The following is a 26,528-nucleotide window of genomic DNA, read 5'->3' on the forward strand; positions in this document are numbered from 1 at the left end:
TTATTATTATTATTATTATTATTGATGTTGTTCTTGTTTGGAGTGTGATGAGATATACAGTACATGTACATCCGTTAATTTCTCAGAACCAGAATCCTGAATCGGATCCCTTTGGTGGTGATGTTGACGAATAACTTTTTGTGATACCTGTTTTACTATGTATTTTACTAGTCCAACTAGTAACAATGCAGTACATATAATGCAACATCATCATTTTTACACGCCCAGCCAGCGTTTGATGAAATTATCTTGGGAAAAAAAAGGATAACCAGTTTTGTTGCATGACCTCAGACCAGTCCTAAAACTTTCATGCGGTTAATAAAGGTGGGGAATAAGTGGACTAAGTGTACAGCAGCCCACGTGAGCCTCGTAACGGGCTCTTCGAAGGAGCGCCGCTCCCTCCGCCCAGGCGCGTGACGGCCGCGCTCCCCGCGAGCCGCTTATATCCGGCACGTGGCGCTAAAGCTATTAGCGAACCGCTGCAAAGCGGCCGAATCGTATCAGCAATAAACCCCCGACGGGGCAAATCCTCCGCACTTCATATTTTATAATACCTGTAAAAAGAAGCCACCACAGCTATTTTAAGCGTTACACTTCAACCATTGTAAAACCTCGTCTTTAACATGATGTAGTACATGGTACTGTATTTTTGTCTTGTGCAAATTTTACTAACAGTAATGAGAATGAACAGCATAAATGGGTCAAAACGGACAAATGAAAAAGTATAAACTAAATAACACTGGAATTAAGCATCATATCATATACAAGTTTTGACCTTTTGATAGTAATAACTGTGTATAGTGGTGGAAATAGCGAACAATGTATTATTATTATTATTATTATTATTATTATTATTATTATTATTATTATTATCCGTTCACTTGCTCACGGAGTGCCGCGTGAACTTGGCCAGTCCCGGAGTGCGCGCAGTGCGCATGCGTGTGACTCACAGGCAAGATGGCGGCCTACAGTGAGAAAGTCGCGAGGTCCTTCCTAAGGTCTGGCGCGGTTTTTGCTTTAGTTAATTCCACATTTTCGTCGCGGAATGTCTTTCAGTTGAAGCGCACTGTTCCCGTAAGTGTTTACTGTGGACTTTCTTTGCCTTCACTCCCTGGGTTTCCCGCTGCTGTGAGCAGAGTGAGTGTTGTTTGTTCCCGCTCTGGCACTGACTGTGTGTGACACAGAGAGAGAGAGTGTCGCACGAGCCGGCGGGTCACGGGTGCGTTTACCACAAACAACGTGATGAAATGTACTCACTGTTACCTTTCTCCCAGGTAAATTGAAGGGTTAGCGAATCTACTTTTACCATGATGATTTACCCATTCACACAGCAGGGTACTATTCTTAAGTTCTTGTGTAGCAATTCTCTGCCTCGACCCGGTGGGGATACTACTATGTGGAAAATATAATTCCTGGCTGAAGGCTCTAGTGTAGACTGAAGTCATCTTTGTTTTTACATTTCACTTGGAATCTTCCAAAGTGATTTAACTGTTGATTTTTGATCGACCAACTGGATCACTCCTGAACCCAGTAGTAGTGCTGTACAAAAGTCCCAGTGAGAGATTTCATATTTGTTTATTTAGCTGATGCTTTTTCCAAAGGTACCTGCAATTTTCTTTTTACCCATTTATACAGCTGGATAGTTTTGCTGGAGTGATTTAGTGTAAGCACCTTGCTCAAGGGTACAACAGCTGGAGGTGGGATTCGAACCTGTGACCTTGGGGTCCAAACGCGGCAGCTCCCTCCAACCGCTACACTACTAGCTACGGTCTCGTAGGAATGAGTGCCACTGCACTTTTATGATTTCCTAAGAGAGACGTACACTAAATTTGTAATCCGCGACAGTTTTACCGTAGTTCCAAGCACTGTGCTCTCAGCTGAGCCGTTGTTTACATCAGGGCTGTAGAGTCGGTACGCAAAACCTTCAACTCCGACTCCGGTAACCTAATAATTTCTTCCGACTCCACAGCACTGTAGCCTTGGCCCAAATCGTAAGCGTACGAGTCCGCAGACTTAGTCTAGGCCCAAAAGCTACACGTTATTTTTGGGGTCGACTTATCCGGCGAATATAGGCCTAAATCTATATTACACGTCTAATTTCTGGGTCGGGTCGACTTATACGCCGGATCGACTCATACGCCGGCATATGAGATACGTTTAATCGGCGTCGGTATATTTCTCCAATAACCCAATAATTGTTTCTGACTCCTACTCCACAGCACTGGTTTCCATGTCTAAGACATCCTTAAGGTCATGACCCACAGTTTCAGAAATGCTGGTCTAATGACTTGTTTGGTTGGAATTTGGGTGGATTCTGTTGCAACCGATCTTCTTCCAGAAAATCTGAGGTTCTTTGGAGTCCCAGCGATGAAGCACAGTAAAGCTTAGAGATGGTTTATTACAGTTCTGAAGAAAAGTTACCCGGTTCTGTCCATCTCGACTGTGTGCCCACTCCCATTTCTTCTCCATTTTAATACCCCCAAAACAGTGTCATTTACTTGTACCCAAAACCTCCAAATTAAGTGGAATTTATCCATAGCAGAGGTACGTCTTTCTAGAAACTTATACAGCAAGTCTTATCACAGACATATATTCCCCACAGGAAAGACAAAGGATACAAGTACCATTCAATAGAGTAAAACAATAAAATATATGATTAATACCCTATGGTGAATAATGTACACACACACACACATTTTCTGAACCACTTGTCCCATACGGAGTCACTGGGAACCGGAGCCTACCCGGCAACACAGGGCGAGGGGGAGGGGGCACACCAAGGACGGGACGCCAGTCTGTCGCAAGGCACCCCAAGCGGGACTCAAACCCCAGACCCACTGGAGAGCAGGACCCGGTCCAACCCACCGCGCCCCTGCTGTGAATAATGTAATAAAGAATAATTAACGGTAACTAATAACAGTCATAGTATTCGATATGATATTCGGAGAAACCTTTATGCAGCTACGTGTGTGATGTACGTTGGTTCATATGGTGGAAAGAAACTAATGATACTTAATCACGGGTTTTCATCTTAGTCTCTCTTTCTGCTGATGTAATGCACACATTGTATTTCCTATGAGATGTACGTCACTTTGGAGAAAAGCGTCTGTTAAATGAATAAACGTAGTATTATAAAGGGTCAATTATAAATAGTAACAACTAATGAAATTGTAAAAAAAAGAACCCTCAGTTCAACAGTTGTGATCAAAGCCTTTCTGAATTTTTGTAGAAATTTTCAAAGACATATGACAAAAACCCAGCTGAGAATGGATTTACACTGTATCAGCGATAGAGGGAGGAAAAACTGATTCGGAAAGGCTTCTCATGGTCCTTGGCCTGAAGGAGATGTGACTCTGTGTTGACTTCCTACAGCTCCTTGTGCGACACATTCAGACAAGCTCAGTTGTGAGGAAGAGGAGTCTGGCTGCCACAAGCCAGGAGAAGTTCACGGAGGAGTACATAAGAAAACAGATCGAGGAGTTCAACATCGGCAAGCGTCATCTGGCAAACATGATGGGTGAAGACCCGGAGACCTTCTCTCAGGAGGACATTGATGTAAGGCTTAGCAATATTATATGGGCATGCCTTATTGTTTCCAAGACCCCTCAATTCATCTTACACGCTATGATTTTACAATTTTTATCTTCAGGTAATAATTAGCCTTGAGATTTAGGCTAAGCTCTGGTAGGTGCATCTGGACTTGCAGTTAGAATTTCCCAGGTTCTCATCCCAGTCCACTATCTTTTCAGCTATTCTACCTGTTTCCTGTGTTCTTGTCACCATATAAAACTCAGTGCTATAAGTACACCTTGTAGTCACATAGTTACATACCATTGAATGTTGATCAGTAAACTAAAGCGTTCCCTGGGTATGGACAGCCTGGTAATAATGATAACGATTTCCCTGTCTAATAATTTTTATTTAAAGTAATCAAGCAGTATATGTTTATTGGGCCAGACTTAATTCAACTCTCTTCCACAATGTTTACAGCTCATGTCTGGTGTTTTGAGTGTCTGTGATCAGTAAGATTATGAACATTGCATGTTTAAAGGGTGAATCAGTTATAAGTTGACTACAAATAGGAGTTTATCAGGACAAAGTATTTCTATTTTCAAAAATTTTGAATGCTTTAAATTTTTTAACATTAATTTAATTTGAACTCCGGGTCACATGGTGGCACAGTGAGTAGTGCTGTCACCTCACAGCCCCTGGGTGATGCAGCAGAATGTGGGTTCGATCCTCACTCATCACTCACTCTGTGTGGAGTTTGCATGTTCTCTCCATATCTGTGAGGGTTTTCTCTGAATGCTCTGGTTTCCTTCCACAGCCCAAAGACATACAGTTGAGGTGGATTGGTAACTCTATATTGCAGTGAAACATTTTCCATAAAATTTCTGAGATTTACATTGACACAGTCTGTGTGAAACATTAAAATGTGGATCTGTTCCATTCTTAAAGACAAATAGCTACAAATACAGTATGTCATTAAGCGCTAGTTACAGTTTGGTGCGGAGAGTTGTGCATCACTCTGATCAACGTCCTCGTTGAAGAGAGGGGGCGCACAGCTGACGACTCAACCGACAGAACACTGCTCACATTCTGAGGCTCAGCTGCACCTCTCCCCTCACGGACTTCATGCTTCTGTTATCTGGATGGACGAGGATAAACAGGCGAGGTCGCAGGCCAGCAGGTGCCATCAGATGGATGTTTAATAGAGAATTAGCATCGCTCACCGGGCAGAGGGACCACGCTTCCACATGGCGCGCCTACGATTACAGGGCGGAAAGCACAGCCTCTAATTGATTTGCGCTGCTGATTTGTTTTGATTTTTCATTATGCCCGACGCGTTCCCGATTCTCCCTTCATTGTTAATGAATGGAGTCGTTAGGATAGGCGTGCATAAGTTGAAGTGACGGCGAACGGTCCACTGCCAGATGCATTGCGGGAGAGGAGCGGGACGACAGCACGGCCAGCGGCTGCAGGCGGGCACCTGCGCATTAGCCGCACTTGTCGGTTATTTGCAGGCAGATCAACTCAGATGACACAAGCATGAAGCTACTGATGGAGTAAAACAGCTGCACCGCAACAGGGGGGTGGGCGTTTAATTAATGAAGACAACGAACACGACCTGCCTTTTTTCTGCACCCCCTCGTGATATGTTGGATACTGACTGTATCTGTTGTCAGGAGTTGGCAAAAGAGCCCGCGCCTCTTAGTGTGATGGGGAAGAGCAGGCGAAGCCAGTAGTCCTTGTCCTCTCCTCCCACCGTCTCAGTGGGTCTAGCATAAACAGAAGACGAAGGTTTGATTCCTTGGCCGCAAATATAGAATGTTTAATTCCTTATATGCACCAAGAAGTGCAAATGTTGTCAGTAACCCAGGCATCCAGGGCTCACCACAGTGTTGCTGTTGTTGATATTTGTTATTCATTTATTTAGTTGATTCAAACCTTTCTTGTTATTGTAAGACTTTAGGTCTAACCACTGTGCTACCTGTTGCTCTTGCATGTCTGACGGAACTGTCTGGAAGCTGAGGGAATTCTGCCTTCAGAAAGGCGCAGGGAGCAGAAGTTCTGTGGCCTCCATCCCAGTGTGTTTGCGCGGCAGTGAGATTAAAGGCCTGACTCTCAGAGGCCGTAGTACTGTACTTTGTTACTCTCTGGTCACATGTCAGACTCTTAAACGTTCACAGGTTTTCAAAACGCTTATCCAGACTCTGATCTCCTCATTATATGTCTAAAGTCATTGCTTCAGGTGATGGACAGAGCAGGATTGTCCAGGCTGGGATAACATGGAGGTAGAACCAGCACTATCTGTATCCCAAGCATTTGTGGATGTCCCTGGTGTCCCTAATCAGGGTGGAAGCAAACTTCCTCAAGACACACACAAATACATAAACATACACCTGAAGATTGAAGATACTGGGCAACAGCAGCCTGGAATTTGCCTGTTTCACTTTGGGACCATAGCAGCAAAGTTATAGCAGTGCTGCACTGACGGCGTTGGCCCAGACACGTCTCCCTCCCTGTCTTTAACGCAGTGGCCTAAAAAATTCAGTGTTTGCAGTGCCTCTTCATTTATTTACTTATTTATATTTATTTATTTACAGAGGGTTGAGGTGTCTGCGGTTGTCACTTGTCTCCTGGCACAGAGTGGCAGTTAAGCTTTAGCTGTGTGGGGAGGGGAGATGGGAAGGACCCCAGGGACTCTAAACCTCTTGTGTGGCTGAGACCCCCCTTCACTCCCACCTTGGTTCGGTTGTCGCGCTGTCCGCGCTTCAGGCGTCGTCAAAGTGTCCAGGATTGCGCGCACACAGTCAAATCACCGTTGACAAGGACGTCACTCTCCCTCCCCTGGGGCTGCCGGGGAGGACTGCGGGGAGGGTGCTGCCATATTGTGCCCCGAGGCAGGAACAGGTGCTGCCATCATCTGCTGCGACATTACGCCTTTCCCTTCATCTTTTTTCTCCCCCTCCCCTCTTCCTGTCTGGCCCCTTCTCCCTCTGATTTCCTCCTGTTCTGACAAGCCGAAAGGCTGGGCCCTGCTCCCTCTTCCAGCATCTGCTCTCCCACTAATTGAAAAAAGGAAGGAAATAAAAGTGGAGAAGCTGAAGTTAGACCCCCTCCCCACATGCTCCCGCATCTCTGCAGGGATGAAGCGGACGGATTCTATGAGACACGTTGTCAGGGAGGGTGACTAGTGTAGAATCTGGTCGCTTGCGATGGAGTCGCTGCAGGGCCCTCCTGTCCGCTGGTGGTTATGTCAGGTCTTGTCGTTGCCCCCATCTTCAGTGTTTCATTCCCTCTGTGCTCCCATCAGCCTCAGCGAGACGGTGCCACCCTGCACTCCCGCACTGCCTTGCTTTTGCTCCTGGCTATGACTGCAGTGGAGATTGTGTCTGCATTTTTTAGATCAGTGTTTCCTGAAGCTTTGGTTTGTCTTGGTTCAGCTGTGCAGTTTCTCCTCTGTGCCTGCTCTTCATGCTCATGCTTTTGAGATGACAAGTTCTTCGCTTCGCTGGCTAGCTCTGCTAACACGTTAGCACCACAGCTCAGAGAAGGCAAGTTACTGCTCCCACGCTCACTTTATTGCATGGCAAGTGGTACGGTTTACTAATTTACAGGTGAAAATTAAGGCTGCTGGATAAGAAGTCCTCTGAGCTGCCAAACTTTTTTGTTTGTTTCATTTTCATGGTACATTCAAGGACAGTTTGCGCAGTCATGTCCTCTGCTGGAATTTTTATGTAAATGTTGGACAAGCTCAGCGTTTTTTTCATCTGCGTGTGCTTATCACCAGTGGCTTTACGTTTTGAAATGTAAAGAAAGGATATGAGAAAGGGATTTTTGCACCTCGCTGAGAATAAAGAACATTGACTTAAGATAAGACCAGTTGTTTGGTCCAAGTTCTGCTGATGTGCTGGACTTCTGGACGGCCAGAGTCTGCAGGGAGGGAACCAGTTGGGCCCCAAACTCACCTTCATTTCCTCAGGACCCCCGCAGTGTGCTGGCATATTTGTTTTTGTGTGTACATGCGTACATGTTCTTCCATCTGATTGTGATGTGTGTACAAACTGTGTGGGTATGTTGATCAGGAGGCGCTGAAAACAGAAAGATAAGGAACAGTGGCCACATGTGTCCCTCTAGGAGCAGAGACAAACCCAAGGCTAATCTCCTTTCTCCTTTCTCTCGTACAGAGGAGCATCGCCTACCTCTTCCCCTCAGGACTCTTTGAGAAAAAAGCAAGGCCGGTCATGAAGGTAATAAGAAGCTCCGCTGCTGCTGAACATTTTGCCCCCGAGCTTTTGTATGGTAAAAAAAAACGAACATCATCCCGAGTTAACACTTTTCCATATTTTCTCTGCAGCATCCTGATGAAATCTTTCCCAAGCAGAAAGGTACAGTGTTACTACTTTTATATTTATTAATTTAGATGACACTTTTCTCCAAGGCAACTTACATGATTTATCTATTTTTATAGCAGGGGAAATTTCTTACTATATCAAATTTAGGGTAAATAACTTGCTCAGGGGTATCACACCAGGTAGGATTTGAACCTGGGACCTTTGAGTTCAAAGACAGTGGTTCTAACCCATATTCCAGCCGCTGCCTATTACTAGATCTCTCATGTAACTCGCCATGAGTACACGAAGGAGGTTGCATGGTGTGCGAGTTCTGTCTTATTTGTGCATTGAAAAAGATGTTTGTTCAGATTATGTATCATGTAGAGTGTGATAAATTCCTGCGAAATATGTTCCTTTTGGGAGTTTGTTAGAGACTAATCACTACTGGTGGATCTCTGCCATCTGGGAGGTTCAGATCACATGTTTTACCAGGGTATCTGCATTAATTACCAGCTTATGTTGTCCTTGATGTGCCATGTCGTAATGAATCTGGTGCTTAGTGTATTCTCCTTTCATTATAGATAATGAATAATTAATTATGTGCTTGTCTCATGTTTTGTAAGAGCTTAGCATTCCTTCTTGAGCCACTCTTGATGTTGTTTTGAATTATTTTTTCTTTATTTCTGAATTGCAGCGGTTCAGTGGGGGGAAGATGGCCGTCCCTTTCACTTCCTGTTCTACACAGGAAAGCAGTCCTATTATATGCTGATGCATGTGAGTATTGGGTGTGATGGTCACAGCGCCACCCCATTGTCCTGCTGATGTGCCATTTCCCATGGTGAAATAACCATGTCAGTACTGTTTGAAAGTGTGACTTTGCTATGTTCTCTTGGCCGTGTTTCAGATCAGTTTGAATAAATGGCAGCGCTTATAGCTACCTTTGCATGCAGAAATTGAAGGCCTGTGTTTTTTTTTTTTTTTTTTTTTTAAAGGCCAAGCAAGGTCAGTGTTCAAATCTTCTTGTTTTTTTTGTCGTGACCTGGTAGCAAATCATAGTTTAAATCGAGTTTATTCTCACTATAATGGTGTTCTGGTGCACTTGAGTTAAAACAGCAATGAATCGTTACCACGGTGACGAGACCTAGCTCCTGTTAATAATCCTGAGATAAATAGCGTCTGGCTGTATGGGACTAGATGTTCCGCTCGGAGTCTTTGGAGCCGATGCGCAGCGTTCACAGCCAAAGGAAACCCAGCAGACCCAACACCCGCCTGGCAACCGCGTTGGCGGTACCAGGGTACCGCTGAGACATCATCGACTGCGTGTTGGACAGATGGGACAAAAGCAGGATGCAAGAGCAGAGTGACAAGCGTGTAGGGTTTGTTTTAAGGGCCTGTTGTGGTGGCAGAGACAGCTGGGGGGGCACAGGGTTTGGGAGATAGGTACAGGAAGCTTGGCCTCCCCAGGGGGGAGAAGGGTAGAAATAATCTGTGCAGCATGATGAGATACCGGTGTGTAGTCTGGGCCCCGGGCCCTTTTCATGTAGAGAGCTCCTATTCCCCCGGCGCCGGCGATGTCAGATCTCATTTCACACGCTGAGGTGCTGCTAAATAAAATAAATAAAACTGTGGTGAGGGGTGGGGGACTCGGGCAGAAGGGGGGAGGGACTTGCATATCGACCCAGTCCCAGGTTGTATTTACGGTGCCTTTCTGGGACTCTTCTCAGGTGTTCGGCTTCTGTCAAAGTGGTATTTTTGTCTGACAGGACTCTCCGTCTCACCCCCACGTGCCGTCTGCTGCTCTGCGCCAAAGATGTTTTCCTTCCATTTTCCTCATTTTTTCCTCTCAACGTGATAAGCACACATTCATCCTGTGCCGAGTAACGCTCCGGCGTCCGAGACCCCGTCGTGTTGCTTGCGGCCCCCCTGCCTTTCCAGCCCATGGCAGCTCAGATTCCCCGCTGTTAGTTTAAATAGGTGTGCCAAATCCAGCCCCAAACGTGGCCTGTTTGATCTGGGCTCATACTGTAGGGGGCGTCCACACTGTCCAAGGACCCCGGCAGAGAACAGGTATAATGTGCGACTTTGGAGCATCCGTATGTATGAGTGTCAGTGTGTGTATGTGTGGGTATGTATACTGTATATTTGTACATATATATTTTTAATGGTCTCTGTGCTACAACTGAAAAAAACTCTCTTTTAATTTAAATGAATGTGACATAAAGGCTGAAAAGAAAGCATACATGGACAACGTTGCATCTTTTAACTGGTATGCCTTAGTTTCTGTTTGAACTTTTAAAAATACTTAAGATGAATGAAGAGGAAAACAAGTTGAGTTGCACTTTAAAAATGCCCACTGCAAAAAAACCACAGAAAGCAAGAATAGTAGTAAAGACATGGATCGAAACGCTCCATCAGCTTGCATTTCACATTTATCTTTCCCTTCTTGTCTAAGCATCACTGTTTTGAATGGTTCTGTTTTATTCTTGGGGAATAACTGATTTTTCTGACTTAAGTAACAGTTACTGTGTTTTAATACTTCTCTTAGGATGCTGTTGGTACATTGTGGTAACACAGTGAATGAATTCAGGAGTAACAAAAGGCAATAGCATTGTCATTGCTGTAGAAACACACACAGCACTGTACTGAAACAGGTGTGTGCCAGTGTGAAATAAACAAGAGATACAAATATAAATCCCACATTTTGGTTTTTGTAACCTCAGTTTGAGTTATTTTTTGTTATACCGCGTCCCTCTGCAACTCTTTAGCTGCATTAGTGTGTTTTTGCCAGGCATGGTCACAAACGTGTCTCTGAAATGTATTAGTGGGACATCTTATGGTGGCAAAATTGCATGTGTGTATAATTGCATTCTAAGATCAATGTACACATTGGCACAAATGTTGAATATTGCTATGCAACATGTCATACAGTTCAAATGAACACGTGTGCAGACACAGTTCACACACAGATAGCAGAGATAAACCATTTTTAGTTCAGAGTACCACACTTTTACAGTACGTAATTCCTGCAATGACGACTCCTCTTCCAGAACATTTACGGGAAGGTCTTGAAGCTGGAGAAGTACGAGGACCGCATGAGGAACAAGGGCCTGTTCTCCCAAGACACCAAAACAATGTGAGTTGCTGACTTACATGAATCCACGAACACAACACACACATTCACATACACATTCTGCATCTCAGAAAACTTTTTAACATGCTAATTTTTTATATGCCTGGCACAATATTTTACAGATGTTCATACAGTAGACTATTATTTGAACCAGTAACCCCTTTGGTAACAGTCCGAGGACCTGAAATGTTGCTGGGACCCCTCCCCACCTTACTGCTCTTGTGTGTCCTCAGCTCCGTGATTGGCAGCAGATGGTTGCTCAAGGAGGAGCTGGAGGAGATGCTGGTGGAAGTGATGTCTGATCACGATGTGAGGAGACTTCTTTTTGTTTACGGTCTTAGGATTTGTGTTATTTCCTTTGTTTGTTTGTAGACCATACTCTGTTTTGTATGTCTATTCAACTTTAACCTGACAGTGCACAGCTTTGAACAATACGGGGCAAATGGATGTCAAAAAAGCAAACTTTCCAGCTGAAGCAGCTGATGGCATAGTGCTTAGAGCTGCAGCATTTGACTCAAAGGATCCAGGTTCGAATCCCACATCCTGCTGTAGTACCCCTCAGCAAGGTACTTACCATGAATTTATACAGTGAAAATCAGAGCTGTAGAAATGGGTAGATAGTTTAATGTTGTAAATCATTTTGGAGAAAAGTGTCAGCTGGATAAATACAGTACATTTACGAACAACTGAGTGACAGACTTACGGACCCAGCCATGCTTTGTAAGCTGATGAGACAGAGTTTTTTTAGACTGTTCTGCTTGTTAGTTCCTTTCAGACGTGTTGTAGTTCTCGGATTTGCCACAAGAGTGTCTGAAAGAACCTTTCTTTCCCCTTTTTGCTTAGTCTTACGCTGTGGTGTGTGGACGTATTTGCTTTGCTCTTCTGAAATGCTCTCGACTCTCCTCCATCTGCAGTACTCCCACTTCCTGCAGCTGATGGAAAGACTGCTGGCCCTGCCCTACAGCCATGTGGAGGAAGAGTTCATCCAGAGCTTCCGCAAACAGTTGGAGGTCCAGTCTAGCAAGCAGGTGGTCCCTCCCCTGCAGTTTGATGAGAAGGGCATTGCCTTTAGCACCGGAGAAGGTGACATCACCACTCGAGAGCCACATGTTACTGGACTGGTGGTTTTGACCTGACAAGTTGTGTTGCGTGAGGTTCTGAGGTGCCTTCATCTTGCAGGGAGAAGGAAGATGGCCACAGCGTCCGTGGTGGTGCGAGACGTCGGCTCTGGGAAGGTCACCGTTAATGGGATCGACTACCTACAGTACTTTGTTATTCTGCAAGACAGGTTTGTGTGTAGTATCAGACTCAGCAAAAGTATGAGGTTGCTTCAATTTCCACCTGCGCTTTATAACGCATATATCTCTCCAGGGCTAAACTAACACAAAGTAAGTCAAGTGTAAATTAAGTCATGAGGACATTTGTGTGGCAGTGTCGCCATCTGCTGGACACTCTGTGTATGATCTCTGCAGGGGGAGATCCTTTCCCTGGTCACATTCGCTGCTGACTGTTGACTGCTCCCAGCAGTCTAGTTTGCTTCATTTCTTCTGTTTGTTTGTTTGTTTTCCTTCAGTCCCAAAGAAGGGTTGATTACTCACTGGTGCATTAGCTGCTCCTGTTGTTACCACACTTGGATAAGGATGTGACCAAGACCATTGTGGCGAAGGGTTGTTGTTTGGTCCAAGCTGTTGATGCTGACCCCGCACCCCTGTGGCTCCTCCGTTCCACAGGGAGCAATTGATGTTCCCCTTGCAGTTCCTAGATCAGTTGGGTAAGCATGACCTGGAGTGCCATGTGACAGGAGGCGGCCGCTCCGCCCAGGCAGGAGCACTGCGACTCGCCATTTCCCGAGCTCTGCTGAGCTGTGTGTCCGAGAGTGAGAGGGAGGCCATGAGACAGGGTGAGAGACTGGCCAGAACACACACACACACACACACACACCCAGAGTTCACTGACACCAAAGATGCGCCCTTGTTTATTAGTAGATACCAGCCAACGTTTGAATCTTTCTTTTTGTTTTTTTGTATTTTCTTACTGAACACAGCTGGCCTACTGACCCCTGACCCTCGAGTCAAAGAGCGCAAGAAACCAGGCCTGGCTAAAGCTCGTAAGAGGTACACTTGGAAGAAGCGATAAGAGTGTACGTGTTGGCATCCCTCAACCATGGGTACCTGGGGGTTATGACCCAAAATGTGAAGATTTCTGCAAACTACAGCCTGGCTGCAGTTTACAGCCTCCTCCATGGTAAATACAGGATGTGCGCATTACCATGGAAATTGTGGAAGAGGCACAGTTTGGGACCTGAGTGCAAACTGGACAATGGACTTGGATTCTTTTCAGTACACTGTGAGAAATGGGTCCTCTTTTTTCGGACAAATCGTAAAACTTAATAAATCTTACATAACGGGGCCCAACTTGTGACTTTCTGCTGTTGTGTTTTTTCATGGGTCATTTACTTTGTTGGTATGAAAGGTGAGCCATGGCTGTGAAGTTAAAGTGACATTATTCCCAAAAGAGAGCATCTGTCACTGTGAACGTGACACTTGTGACACTCCATATGTGTGGGAACTAAGAGTAACTTATTTTTCACTCAATTAAGGTAAGAGAAGGTGTGTGTTAAAACAAATCCACAGTGCCCCACATCCTTTACCTGACTCCACTGTCAAAGTGTTCATGACTTGTCACCAACTTGTATTGACTATGCATGTCTTTCTGTATTCGCCCCAGATATGGTATGGTAATGCAGGGTTATGTTTTACATGTCTGCAGTGGTGTGTAGGCTGTGTAGTAATGTCTTACAAAGTTTGCTCAGACTTTCGGTGTGTTTACTTTGAGCAAACATGCATGACATTGATAGGCATTCCTATAGTGTCACATGTTGCAATCCACAATCCAGTAGATGGACTTGATTACATCGTTTTTTTTCTCTCATAGTCCTGTTTTATATCCTTCTGTTTTGAAACTTCCTGTCACCTCATAAATAGCCACAGTATGGTATCAGATTGCCTTTAAATTACCATCATCTTTTTTTTCCGGTTGACTCTGACTCCCTAAGCGAGTTGATCGTAGATCTGTTTCATCTAGTGTAAGACAACAGATTTTAAGATACAAGACAATTTTTTTTTTTTTTACCAGGTTCACATGCAGGGACCACTGACTTTTGTTTTTTTTTTCCCCCTCTCATTGGTCATTGAGATGCATCTTACTATCAGTTTTCCACATTAAATGTTTTGTGGCTTATGGAGGGGTACAGTGACAATGGATCTATGTGTAATTTGTCATGAACAGCATGTTCAAGAAAGTCTTCGGCATAGGCAGTTTTACTGCTCCTTCAGACACACTGAGTGTGTTATGTTTTATGGAAATCTATAGTCGGGTAAAATAATTAGCCATTCAGTAAAGAACATGTTGGAATGAATAACCCTATGATGGATCACTTTCAGACCAAAAGCTTGTAATGATGTCTTTAATTCGTGTCTAGGTAATAAAAGGAAATGAGCGTGGCAAGACCTGAATCCAAACTGCTGAGGGTTTTCCCTTTTTTAAACATTACCGTTAAACATTACAATTGATTTAAACCATGCCAGGGAATTTCACAGCAATCTGTCAGTGTCCTATGGTTTGCAGGTCCACTGAGCACTGAATGGAAGCTATAAATGTTTTACAATACTTGTTTGGTGGGCAAAGTTCTGGAAACTATTCTCTCTTTCCATGCCTTACATTACAATTTTTTTAAAAAAAAGAGGTACATCACAGGGAATGAAGAGAAGCAATGCAGTCATGGGTGGGCACAGGGGGTTGCGCTAATGCCTTGCAGCACACTGCTCCTAGGCTGTGGGTTCAGACTCTGGTATGAATACTGCTTATCCTGTGTGTCCGCATTCTCCCTGTGATCATGTGGGTTTCCTCCATCTTCTCTGGTTTAAGTTACAATGGGGAATCTAAATTGCCTGTGGTGTGTGTGTTACACTCCTCTGTTGTATAAAAGGGTGAGAGTCGGGTGTTCAGTGCAGTGCATCTTATAGGAGCACTGTATTTTACCATGGACTACAGTGAAAGCATCTGCTAAAGGAATAAATGTGATGCTACGTTATAGAATGTTATGTCACGCACATGCGTTGCCTAGCAACGGCTATGGCACCACATAGATGCAGCTGTGTCGGCGGTTCCTTCCAGCCACTCACAGGTGCCGACTTTACACGAGCTTACTGGCCTGGCGTGCTGATCGTGTACCTTGGTCGTCTACAGGAAGCTGGCTGAGCACTTGGCTGTCAGCCTCCTCCTCTCACGCAGGCCTCCTCTGCTTCTCTGCCAGCGCTTCACAACCATCGCTCTCTTTATGGTGGAGCAGCGATTTATAAGTGGCTTCTGCCATGCCTCTGTCACGCTTTTCAGGTTCTTCCTGGTTGATGATCAGGACCTTTCAAGTCCTCCTCATCATCATGTCAACTCCTATTGCTGTGGGCCAGTCAGCTGTGGAGGTGTCCATATGGGTTCCCCAGTGCATGCTGGGATACGGTTGGTTCCTGGCCAGCGAGGCTGTCAATGTGTTGCCGGCAATGTGTTCATGTGTCCTTGACTGTCACTGCGTACTTTTACACATTGCTGTGCATCAAAACACATACACACCATGGTCAGCATGGAAACGTGATTGTTACTATTTTCTCATTTACCTGATGCTTTTATCCAAAGGTCTGCACGAAAAGCTGTTTAGTTACTACTTGCTAACCATTTACGTAGTTTTAGATCTGGGATTTTGTCACTTTCACGCTGAATGTGGCCCACAGTAAGACAGTTACACTGGCTAGTGTTGCGCTCCCTGTTGAAATGGTGCTTCGCGAGACAGGGGCGAGCTGCCGCAAAGGCTGCTGGGAACGCTCCGCTAAAGATGGCGGGTCGCCTCGGTGGACGCGAGGGAAAGGGGAGCTCTGGAGCGCAAGGAAAAGGTGTTTCCGACGTGGAGCTGCTGCTGCACCCCGAGCTGCTTTCCCAGGACTTCGTGGGGCTCGTTTTACAGCAGGTCCGCTCCGCGAAACTCCTCTTTTGTCGCGCCGTTTCCGCGCTCGTCACGAGGAGGAGTTGGGCTGACGTGCGTTAGTCTGTGTCCGTCCGTCCGTCCGTCCTTCTCTCTGTGTGTGTGTGTGTGTGTGTGTGTGTGTTGTGGTGCTGCTGCTGCTGCTGCTGCGGACGGTCTGGAGCACAGAATCGCGCGCGACGGGTTGGTTGGTCGTATTTCGAACTAGAAGTATAACGGTCATGTGAGTGGGTTCAGTGCGCCACGGTTTACTTCAAAAACTGTAAAGAAAACTGTAAGAACTACGGAAAAGCTCAGACACGTCACCCGAGATTTTTTCTTTATTTTTTTCCCCAGCAGAGTTGTGTACATTCAGCGAATACTGACTGTCTATCCCCGGTGTGACATGATGATTTGGATGTTGGTTCAACTCCGATGTTGCTCCTCTTCCCCCCCCCCGACAGAAGAAGATCCGCGCGGGGGACGACGGGGAGGCCGCTCGAGACCACCTCATGGAGCTGTTCTTTCGGCACGTGACGCCGAAGCCCCAGCGCGAGCTCCCGGACAGCCGCTGGGGAAGGAGGGTGGAGAGAAGCGGCGCGCGACAGACCTCAGCACGCGCCGGCGCACACAGGTGAGAAGGACCCCCCCGTCGCGCGTGGCCGCTGTGGGTGGGTGGGGGGGGTACGAGTCTTTGCAGTGAGCCATCGTTCCAGTAAATAATATGTTAATCTTAATAAAAAATGCAGAAGAATGGTACAGAATTTAGAACACTGTTTTAAGTTTGCATTTAGAATATTTTTATGTTAATATTCAGTTTTATGCAAGTAAATATCTTCAAATATTGACATATAACAAGTTTACAAGTAGGTTTTATTGTCATTCCTCCATACAGCTTGTGTACAGTGGAACGAAATGTTTCTTCGGAGACCATGGTGCAAGGCAGGATATAGCATACATATAAAAATGATTTTGTGATACACTGGACTGTCCAGTCATTCATCAGGTCAAGTGTGATGGAACTGTGTGTTTTTGCCCCCCGGTGCCTGACGAGTTAATACCAGACTGCATTAATCGAGCAATTTGGGTATTTATTGCCCCCCCCCAGAATGCAAAGGACAAACATTCCCTCGGTGTTGCCAGCAAGAGACTTTGACGGTTTTGTGTGCGTCTCCTGTCCGCCCTGACGTGACCCTGTGCGGGTCAAACGCATGGTCTGACGCTGCTCAGTTTCCCCTTCAGCTCATCCTCCTCCGGTGAGACCAGTAGGAAGAGGCCGCTGATCGTGTTTGACGGCACCTCCACCAGCACCGGGACCGTGAAGCTCAAGAAGCCGGAGGGGTTGTCAGGCTCTGGGGCCACGGACCGCCTGAAGCCACCCCCCTCTGGGAACGTGGTCAACACTGTGCGCAAGCTCTCGAGCTCCCCCGTCGACCGCTCTTCCTCCATTAGCTCCCCCAAGACTCATGTGAGCTCCCCGGGGGCGACTCCCAAGAGCCCCGCGCCGATGGAGACGGCAAGGTCGCACGTCTCCTCGACTTCGGGGGGCGCTGCGGGTCCCGGCATCAAGCTGAAACGCCAGGCAACCAGCGAGGGAGAGTCTGACAGCCCGGTATGTTAGTGGGATGTTAAATCCCCTAAAGACACATATAGTGACACGGAGTTTTTACCGCAAGGCAGCGGCACAGATCAGCACAGTAGTTGACTTCCTGGGAATAAACACTTTATGATGGCAGAAATGTTGTCAAAGGCTGATTCACTGTCGTCATGTGTGTTCGTGCAGGGGGAGATGAAGTCACCGGAGGTCAAGAAGAAGATCCAGCACATAACCTGGCCCTGACCTTTGACCTCGATCCCGGCCCTGACCTTTGAACTTGCCAGGACACTGTGTTCCTGCTGTGGGGGAGACCACTGTTGGGCCCTTACATTTGTGCGCTGTGTCAGGGCTGTGCGATGAGCTGTGACTCCTGCGTATGGCTGGGAACACGATGACCGCTGGAAACACACCTTGACCTCCCTCTGACCGCCCCCCCGTGGCCCCACCTTCTGGTCCTCATCACCACCTTGAAGTGCCCTTTGAGTCCTGATTAGTCTCTTCCAGGAAGTTCCCAGGTTGTGTATGGGCTACACTAGTACATGCTGCTCTCTCTCAGTTTAAAGTTTTGTATTCTTGAGTTTTTTTGTGTGTAACATTTACTTTCCTATTGTTCTGCACTGCATAAGTTATATAATTTTTTGTTTATTCCATTTAGTCCAAAAAAGGCTGGAGAATGTTAACCTGTAATGTATAGAATCCCAGTAGGGGACAGTTTTCTGCACCCAGAAAGTCCAGACAGCATGTAGGACGTGGGACATCGGATGTCCCGTGGCGGGATCCCGAGGCAGAGAAGCGTGTACGACGTGTGTTCACGTGTAAAGAGACTCATCATTCTGTTGTGTATAACAGAAAATTGATATTAAAGTGAAAAGAAATTTCCTAATAATTTCTTACGGAGTTTAAGATTATACAGTATACTACGTGTTTACTACACAAACGGGATGTTGTACTACACTGTACTCTCATTATGATTAATGAAAACCCCAAGGAAGATTTTACACTTCTCCGTTCCGAAATAGGCGAGACTGAAGTGCGAAATCAGTTATCTTCATGGAGTCAACAGGGTGATCGCTCTCAACATTTGTAAAAACTAGTCCCGTAAGAGTATTAGTGGGGTGGTTTTTTTTATTTTTTATTTTTAAGGCAATGGTTTTGTGTGGTGGTCATTTATCTTTTTTTGTTGGACTGTTATTGGTGTGATTGTGGCACTACACTTGTTGCACTTAGATGTCCGGTGCTGAAATGACAACGGTTGCCTGGTATGAGCTGTGAGTATATGAGAAAATAAACCAAATTTACCGACTGCACTTTCATCATATGTATTTGAGCAGAAATGCACTTTGTGGAGTCTAGAGAGGAGCACCATGGAGATGTTCTTGAAGAAAGTTTTATTCTCATTTACTACTTAGCAATGTAAAGGTGTCTTATTTTTAACACTGGTTTTTATAGAGCAAATAGGAATTGGCACCCAGTACTTGTGGGAGATGTTTTATTGCTAGTCCAGTGCAGAGTACATCATTAAATCTGATTAAATATTGACATTGAATACTGATAATTTTGGGATTTCTGGCAGTTTTGTCCATCTTCTAAACTTAAACACAGTGTGTTAGTTCATATTGTAGCAGGTGTTAAGTTATCAGTAACCAATACAATAAATTTCTAATGTTAGAAATATTCACAGGAAGAACCAAAGCACTATAAATGCTGAATTCAGATGTTCTTTCCTCTGTAAACTAGAAATTCATGCTCAAAATTCTAATGCAGTATGACAGAATCGTGCAAAAAAATAATATGATTTGTAGCTGAGACAGGAGTGGAGTTAATCTATGGGACAGGTGCTGGAGCTCAGCCCAGTGACATGCTGGGTTAGTAAGGGTAGTGTGTGCCACTGTGTGCTGTTAGTGGTATAAGCGCTGTGGCGCTTGATGTTGTCGTTTCTTGCTCCGCCCCTCTGCGATGGCTCTGCCTTACATCTCCTTGCCGCAGTCGGGACACAGGATGTCGTCTCTCTGGGTGAGAAAGCCCCGCCCCACCAGAGACACGGCGCAGCGCTTGCAGTTGAAGCAGTCGTGGTGCCACTGGCGCTCCTCGAACGAGATGTACTTACTCCCTCCCAGGCCTGCGGGAGAGGCTCCGGGTGAGAATCCGCTCACACTCCCACAATCACCCGTTCCTAAAATCCTCACCAAGTGAGCAGCGCAACTCATCTGGGGTCACCTGTTAAGGACTCTCCATCAATACAGTCACATGGGTGGCGTTTCAGAAGGTGTTGGAGCCTTGGAGATATGGTCAGAAGAGCAGTAACAAGGTAAGGGATGTGTTCTCTGTTACTATGGTATTGATGGCACAGGGAGTGTAAAGTGTACTGGGAGCGGAAGGGGCTCAGGATTGGTCCGACACCCTGATAGAGCACATGAGTGTTTGTTATGAACAAACAAAAGTACTTAGCCTGGAGCTGAAATAATATAAAGATGCCAGCCTGAGGGTCTCCTGTTCTAAGTTTGCTTTGTTTCTTTGCAGTAACTTAAAAATAGAAAAAGACTTGTTCGGAGCTAGAGCTGCGCTCACTGCCGACGTCTCCTGTCTCATTCTCTCCCTAGAGATATACTTCGCCTATTAAGGGGAAATGAGCTCTATTTTTAATATTCTTCATTAAATACAACATTATTCCAAAAGTCTGGAAATCACATTCTGAAGCCAGTAAACATTTTGATATGTAAGTATTAAAATGTAAAAGAAAAAAAAAAAAAACGCACTATTAATTATACAAATTAATTCATGATGTTGCGGAACAGGAACTGATTCATGGTGCTTTTATTCAGGGGCACCGATCCGGTCGAGCGGCTGGGGTCTAACGCTCTGGGCTGGAGACTCCTGATCCAAGCGGCACAGTAAGTGAGCCGCGCTCAAGTGGCGGCGAAAGAGCGTGTGCGTACCGCTGATGGGGCTGGTGCAGGACACACACTTCTTGGCGTACATGTTGCAGAAGCAGTTGAGGCAGTAAGGTAAGCCGTCTCGGGAGGTGAACCGCTGACCCGACAGCTGCTGCCTGCAGCCGGTGCACAGGAAGCAGTCCTTGTGCCAGGGCTGCTCGCGGTATGTCACGCCACCGCTAATGATGGCCTGCAGGGGACGACAGGCACGGTGTGAGTGTGTGTGGCGATATAGGGTCCGGTTAACGCAACATTTTTGTTAGTATTTATTGGTATTTAGTTCAATGCCACAGTTTATTCCACGGTCTCACCACATTCTCAGAACTCGCTTCTCAATGTTGAAAAAAGGCTCAAGGAATTACGTTTACATTTATGTAAATGAGAGGTTTATCAGTGTTTTTTTTTTTTTTTTTTTTTAAAAAAAAAAAAACACACCACGTGAGCTGCACAAACCCAGATTAATAATGAACAGGTGGAGAACCAATAATTTCGTTCTGCTACATATACATTTCTTTATTAGCTGACACTTCTCCATTTTAATAGTATGCTACTTATTATTTACTTATTTATGCAACAGTGATTTTTACTGAAGCGATTCAGGGTAAGTACCTTGCTCAAGGCTATTATCGCACGAGGTGGGATTCTAAGCTGCGTCCTTCGAGTTCAAACACGGGAGCGTTCTGACCACTATGAGAGCCACTGCCCCGAGACGTGCAGCACTTTAGCCGGTCCCCTCGCCCCGGCCCCTGCCCCCACCTTCTTGCACTGCACACACTGCAGGGCAAACTGCTTCTCGTAGCAGGGCACGCAGTAGTTGTGGTTCTCCCTGGGGATGAAGCTCTTGGTGCCGATGGGCTGCTGGCAGCGATGGCACGTGAAGCAGGTCTCGTGCCAGCTGTTCCCCTTGTGCTCCATCTTCCTGGAGCCTGACAGGTGAGAAGAAACGGATGGGAGAGAGGAAAAGAGTGAGGGTTTGAGGAAAGTAACATCAGCCGAGAACAGGCCGTCATACCTGGTGAGCGTTGTTGACCTCGAACCTTGGATTCCTTCAGGTGAGACTGCAAAAGGACTGATTGAGTTTACTGCCTAACCCTGCAACTATGGTTAAAAAAAAAAAAAAAAAAAAACTCTAAATTTGGTGCTTGGCTAAGTGAGTTACTCTTTGTGTGTGAGACAGATTGGTCTTTGTGCTCCACACAGCTGAGTTTTCAGTGTCCTCTCCAGTCAGGAGGGGTGGGTCATCTCAGACCTTTCACTGTAGGATGGCAAAGATGTGCCCTCAGAGGTGACCCATTCCCTTGTCCCGCACAGGCCAAACTCCGTTCTTCTACCAAGAAACACGTTAAAACACCAACAAACCCAGGCAAAATGTAGCTAAGACCCTATACCCTGGTAATGGAATGCCTCACTCTTTTGAGTTCAGAGCTGCACCATATGGAGGGAGGCTTGTATCCTGGGCACAACTCTAACGTCCCGCATAGTAGTAAAATGATGTTTTAAAATAACTGATTAACCATTGCTTTCTACATGTTTGAAAAATTGTAATAAACAGATACATAAATGTCCTTCATTTTGCATTTATACTCTCTTTAGTGTATTTTACTGTATTTATACCAGCGTATTTTTATTGGAAGCTCTAGTGCTGTTCCTTTCTCCAGGACACTTTGTACTGCCGGAGGCCAAGCGCCGCGTGTGGCCCACAGGGGGTGCTGGCTACTGCTCACCGGGCATGATGGTCGTCTTGCACTCATAGCACTTGGCAGAGTACTGGCTCGAGTAGCACTCGGTGCAGAGCAGAAGCTCGTCCTTGGTGGAGAAGGGCTTGTCCATCAGCGAGCACTTGCACTGGGAGCAGTTGAAGCAGTCCTCATGCCAGTGGTGGTCCTTGTAGGACAGGTCCTGAGGGGGACGGCGGGAGGGTGAGGGGTCAGTGAGCGGCATCGCTGGACCTTAACTACAAACTAGTATAATTTGTGGTATTACTTCACTGATCATGGGCTTCAAGGCACATGTTTTAAAATTTTATTTATTCAATTAGCTGAGAATTTGCTCAGTTTCACTGACATTGCTAAGGTACTTACACTAATGTACCCATTTACGGAGCAGGGTAATTTTTACTGAGCCACTCAGGGTAAAGATCTTGCTCAAAGGTACTGCAGTAAGAAGGGGGATTCAAACCTGCATCCACTGAATGCAAAGTGGTGGCACAAGCACTACGCCAACCTGGTGGCCCTGCATACACTGAAGATTTCAAAAATGTAATTCTTGAATGTCCTTCCTCCTTCAGGGTCCTAATTCTGCAAGTCTTCAAATTGAAATAGAATTCATATTTATTTGGCCAGAAACTGAGTTTATCTTTTATTCTGTTTTGATTTCAGACTTGCTGCTTTTTAAGGAGAAGCAAAAGCACACAAAATGTGTGCAATTTCACAGAAAATGAACGAAGGGCAGTCTTCAGGTCAATCTCTTAAAGATGCCCCTTCTTTAAGAAATAACGTTAAGTAAATATAAATAAATAATGTGTTGGACGCGTTTGTGAAATAGCGAGTGCCTTTTTGCAGGAAGCCACGTTCCGGGTTTCCCGCTCGTACCCTGGTGCTGCAGCCAATGGGCTTCTTGCATTCTTCGCACGTGTTGGAGTAGAGGCTCTCGTAGCACTTGACGCAGTACGGGTTGTCTTCACGCAGGATGTACTTCTTCCCAAACAGCGACTCCTTGCAGTGGTGGCAGTCATAGCGGTCCATAACTGCTGTTCGGATGGGTTTCGGCGCTGCTGGGAAATGGGGCCCAAGGGCGTTCGCTTCAATTCCAGCCGCTTATTCCTTAATTGCTGAAGTGCTACAGAAAATATGCAAAAGACTTCGCTGTAGCCAACAAGGAAACCTTAGACCTTATAAATGATGAAATGTCACCCCTCCAAACCCTTTTCGGGGCAGTGGCCCCAATGCAGCTCAGCCGAAGGTAAGGGAATCAAAACGCTAAATCACAAGAACATCTAATCACATTACTCTTAATTCTTTAGAAAGATGTTTAAAAAAAAAAAAGTTAATCTTTTTGTGTTGTTTTTTCTGTTTGAGGTAATAGAATTATAAGAAAAAATTCCATTATGTCAGTTAATCAATTAGGCCTTAAACACTGAACAGAAAAACCACATTCCGTCAAATTTTAGCCAGAATTTGTTTCATATAAGAAACATGGTTATATTCACTATGATTTTACCACTTAAACACTGACTGAATGCGGAAGTACGGTCCATCCTTGCAACAGGTGACCTGTTCTTCCGAAGGCCCAATTTGCAAAAGTTTGTACATGCAAGTATGTTTCATTTGCATGTATTTATAGTCTTTTAAATGTTTTTGTCTTTTTCTGTGCTTTCATTGCTTTTTTTTATTAATCTTTTTTCCATTTTTTCATTGATTTTTAAACTTGCTTTAAACTAAAAATTTCTAATTTTTCAGCGATGGATCACATAACATTTTCATTTATTCATTAAACTGTTGCATTTCTCCAAAGAAACTTACGATACATTATTGTAAGTAAATTAACACTGTATCAATCTATACAGCTGGGTAATGTTTTTTTACTGGAATTCAGGTAAATTAAACTCTGCTACCTACTGCCTTACCCTGCTGCTCGACCTACTCATGATACCTCAGTCATCATGGAGTGAGGAGCCCTGTCAATGATACATTGACTGGACATACTGACCCCACTGGGCAGGATGAAGACCTTCTTGATGTTCTCTTTCACCCAAAACTGCGACCACAGTATTGCACAGCCATACTTTCCAGTGGTGCTAGTGAAGGGATAGAACCTTGTGACCTTCTTCATGAGAGTGGGAATTAAAAAAAACTTGTGTTGAAAGTTTTAAAAAAAAAACAAAAAGAGTAGGGCATTTTTAGCCCCAGATGAGTTTCCCAGTCACCTGGGAGACGACCCAACGAAGACCGATCCTCCCTTAGCCGGTCCCTCAGATTGTTTGGTTTCCCCGTCAACGCTCTGCTCTGGATTTCCCATGAATTTGCCAGGTCTCCCAAAATCAGACCGCCGATTTTAAATGCCAAAGCAGTTACGTTTACATTTATTCATTTAGTCAACATTTTTCTCCAAAGCAACTTACAATGTTAATGTACTGCAATTATTTACCCATTTATGCAGGTGAGTAATTTTACTGGAGCAATTTAGGGAAAGTACCTTGCTATAGGGTACTACAGCTGGAGGTAACATTCAAACCTGCGACCTTTGGGTCCAAAGGTATCAGCTCTAACCACTATGTTACCAGCTGTCCGGTTACAGTGTTAGAAATGATGGCCAACCAGTGGGAACTGACCATAAAAAGATAAGAGCCATTAAGGGATGCACCTAAGGTCAGAGGTCAAGCCTTACCACAATGAAGGTCCTCCTTTGACGCTCTTACAGTGCTGATAAGACTGCTTAGTGATGTGAATAGTGTAATGTAACATATGGATATGAGGACTCACAAACTCACCTTTTCCGGATCCATTTCGCCCAAGATCTCTCCAGCTCATGTATGGTGTGAATGTTCGTGCACCGTAACTTCATGATCATCCCTACATAACTCTTTATACAGCCACTACTCCGGCATTGTATGTGATGGTTTGTGTATCTTATTATTTTAAAAAAAATAATAAAAAAAAAATTTGGTAGGAGGGTATCAGGATTTGTCTATCCTCTGTTTTATGTACCTACTCGATCGATGAACATCAGTGCATCAAGTGGAAAGAAACAAACTAGGTTTGCTTAAGAGTCACATATCTGCAGCCATGTCTCTTTCTCCTAATGTAATGCACAAATTTGTATTTTCACTGAGATGTACGTCGCTTTGGAGAAAAGCATCTGCTAAATTAATAAATGTAAATGTAAGGTCAACAAGTAGCGGAATATTCTTCAGATCTCCACAAATTCTTTATAAGGGCGGCTCTCAAATTCTGAACACTTTGGACCATGTTGCCAAAGTAAAAGGTGCGACAACGACCTATGACCTACAGCCACTTCTTAGCATAGGTTCTATATCAAAATTAAAAATTGGCCGATGGACGTGGCCTGGCGTAGAACCTGGCGACCAGTCGCATGGTTTCCAAGGAAACGGATGAACGGAAGTGGTTTGTCACTATCGTCTTCCGTGTGGAGGGGGTGTTAACGAAAACATACAAAGTCCACACCCCCTGAGCTGGACTGGAACCCTACACCCGGTAACTAGCTACAGGAGAGTAGCTCATTCTGCATGTATTTACATGGAAAAACGCCAATGTTTTAACATAAACATGCATATGTTTTCAAGTTCTCCATTAATTATAAATTTTATTTTAAAGGGGCAACTGTATTTGAGGAGATGGCAGGAGGTGATTTCTGGATTAAAGCTGGAGACCTTCGGTTTCATTATGACTCAATATTTAGTCATTTTCTCTTTTTTTTTTTAATGTAGTTTTATAGAGCAGAATGGATGCCATTAAATTTTTACTGTGACACAGCAGATTGAAATGAGTTGGTGTAAGCAAAGTATACATTTGCTCACTTTTTTTTTTTTTTTTTTTTTTTTTTTAAAAAGAATCGAACCAACAAAACTGAAAACCATTTTATAACGCCCAAAGGTCACAGGTTCAAATCCCACCTCCAGCTGTAGTACCCTTGAGCAAAGTACTTACCCTAAATTGCTCCAATAAAATTACCCTGCTGTATAAATGGGTTAATACCTGTAAGTATCTAGGAAAGGAGCAGCAGGAAAGAGGCGCTGAAGAGGTGTGGGGACCGCTTACCTGGACACGCTGGGCTGCTGTATCCCCCTGGATCCTTCACACACTTAGTGTGTGCCGAAGGGAGTGTGATGCCACTTGTCTGGAACAGCTCGCTCTCTCTCGATCAAGAGAGCCACCAAGGGCAAAATGTACTTTTCCTCACCAGCTAGAGCCCTTTTAAGTCCTCATATCTCCACCCACCCACCTAACACACACCCTCCTGCGCCATGAGGGCATGATGCTTTTCCACAAGACCCTCC

General features: G+C 45.0%; 3 protein-coding genes across 3 annotated transcripts; 2 read left to right on the plus strand and 1 right to left on the minus strand.

The window, feature by feature from the left end:
- The first annotated feature begins 951 nt into the window (after positions 1-951).
- Positions 952-14,470, plus strand: mrps9 (mitochondrial ribosomal protein S9). The gene is made up of 11 exons (XM_018750122.2): positions 952-1,074; positions 3,373-3,555; positions 7,692-7,754; positions 7,862-7,892; positions 8,533-8,612; positions 10,886-10,971; positions 11,202-11,277; positions 11,883-12,051; positions 12,148-12,256; positions 12,699-12,868; positions 13,013-14,470. The coding sequence occupies exons 1-11, from the start codon at positions 958-960 to the stop codon at positions 13,102-13,104; spliced, it is 1,176 nt and encodes a 391-aa protein (XP_018605638.1). The 5' UTR covers positions 952-957; the 3' UTR covers positions 13,105-14,470.
- A 1,369-nt stretch (positions 14,471-15,839) lies between these two features.
- Positions 15,840-18,937, plus strand: c1h2orf49 (chromosome 1 C2orf49 homolog). Its single transcript, XM_018750124.2, has 4 exons — positions 15,840-15,988; positions 16,447-16,616; positions 17,225-17,594; positions 17,766-18,937. Exons 1-4 carry the CDS (start codon positions 15,857-15,859, stop codon positions 17,820-17,822), a joined length of 729 nt encoding a protein of 242 aa, XP_018605640.1. The 5' UTR covers positions 15,840-15,856; the 3' UTR covers positions 17,823-18,937.
- Positions 18,938-18,999: 62 nt separating this feature from the next.
- Positions 19,000-26,401, minus strand: LOC108933216 (four and a half LIM domains protein 2-like). The gene is made up of 6 exons (XM_018750123.2): positions 26,290-26,401; positions 23,104-23,350; positions 22,237-22,411; positions 21,269-21,438; positions 20,516-20,702; positions 19,000-19,698 (listed from the first exon to the last, which is right to left on the minus strand). Exons 2-6 carry the CDS (start codon positions 23,254-23,256, stop codon positions 19,547-19,549), a joined length of 837 nt encoding a protein of 278 aa, XP_018605639.2. The 5' UTR covers positions 23,257-23,350; positions 26,290-26,401; the 3' UTR covers positions 19,000-19,546.
- Positions 26,402-26,528: the final 127 nt, after the last annotated feature.

Source organism: Scleropages formosus, chromosome 1 (assembly GCF_900964775.1).
Source record: "Scleropages formosus chromosome 1, fSclFor1.1, whole genome shotgun sequence".
NCBI lineage: Eukaryota > Metazoa > Chordata > Actinopteri > Osteoglossiformes > Osteoglossidae > Scleropages > Scleropages formosus.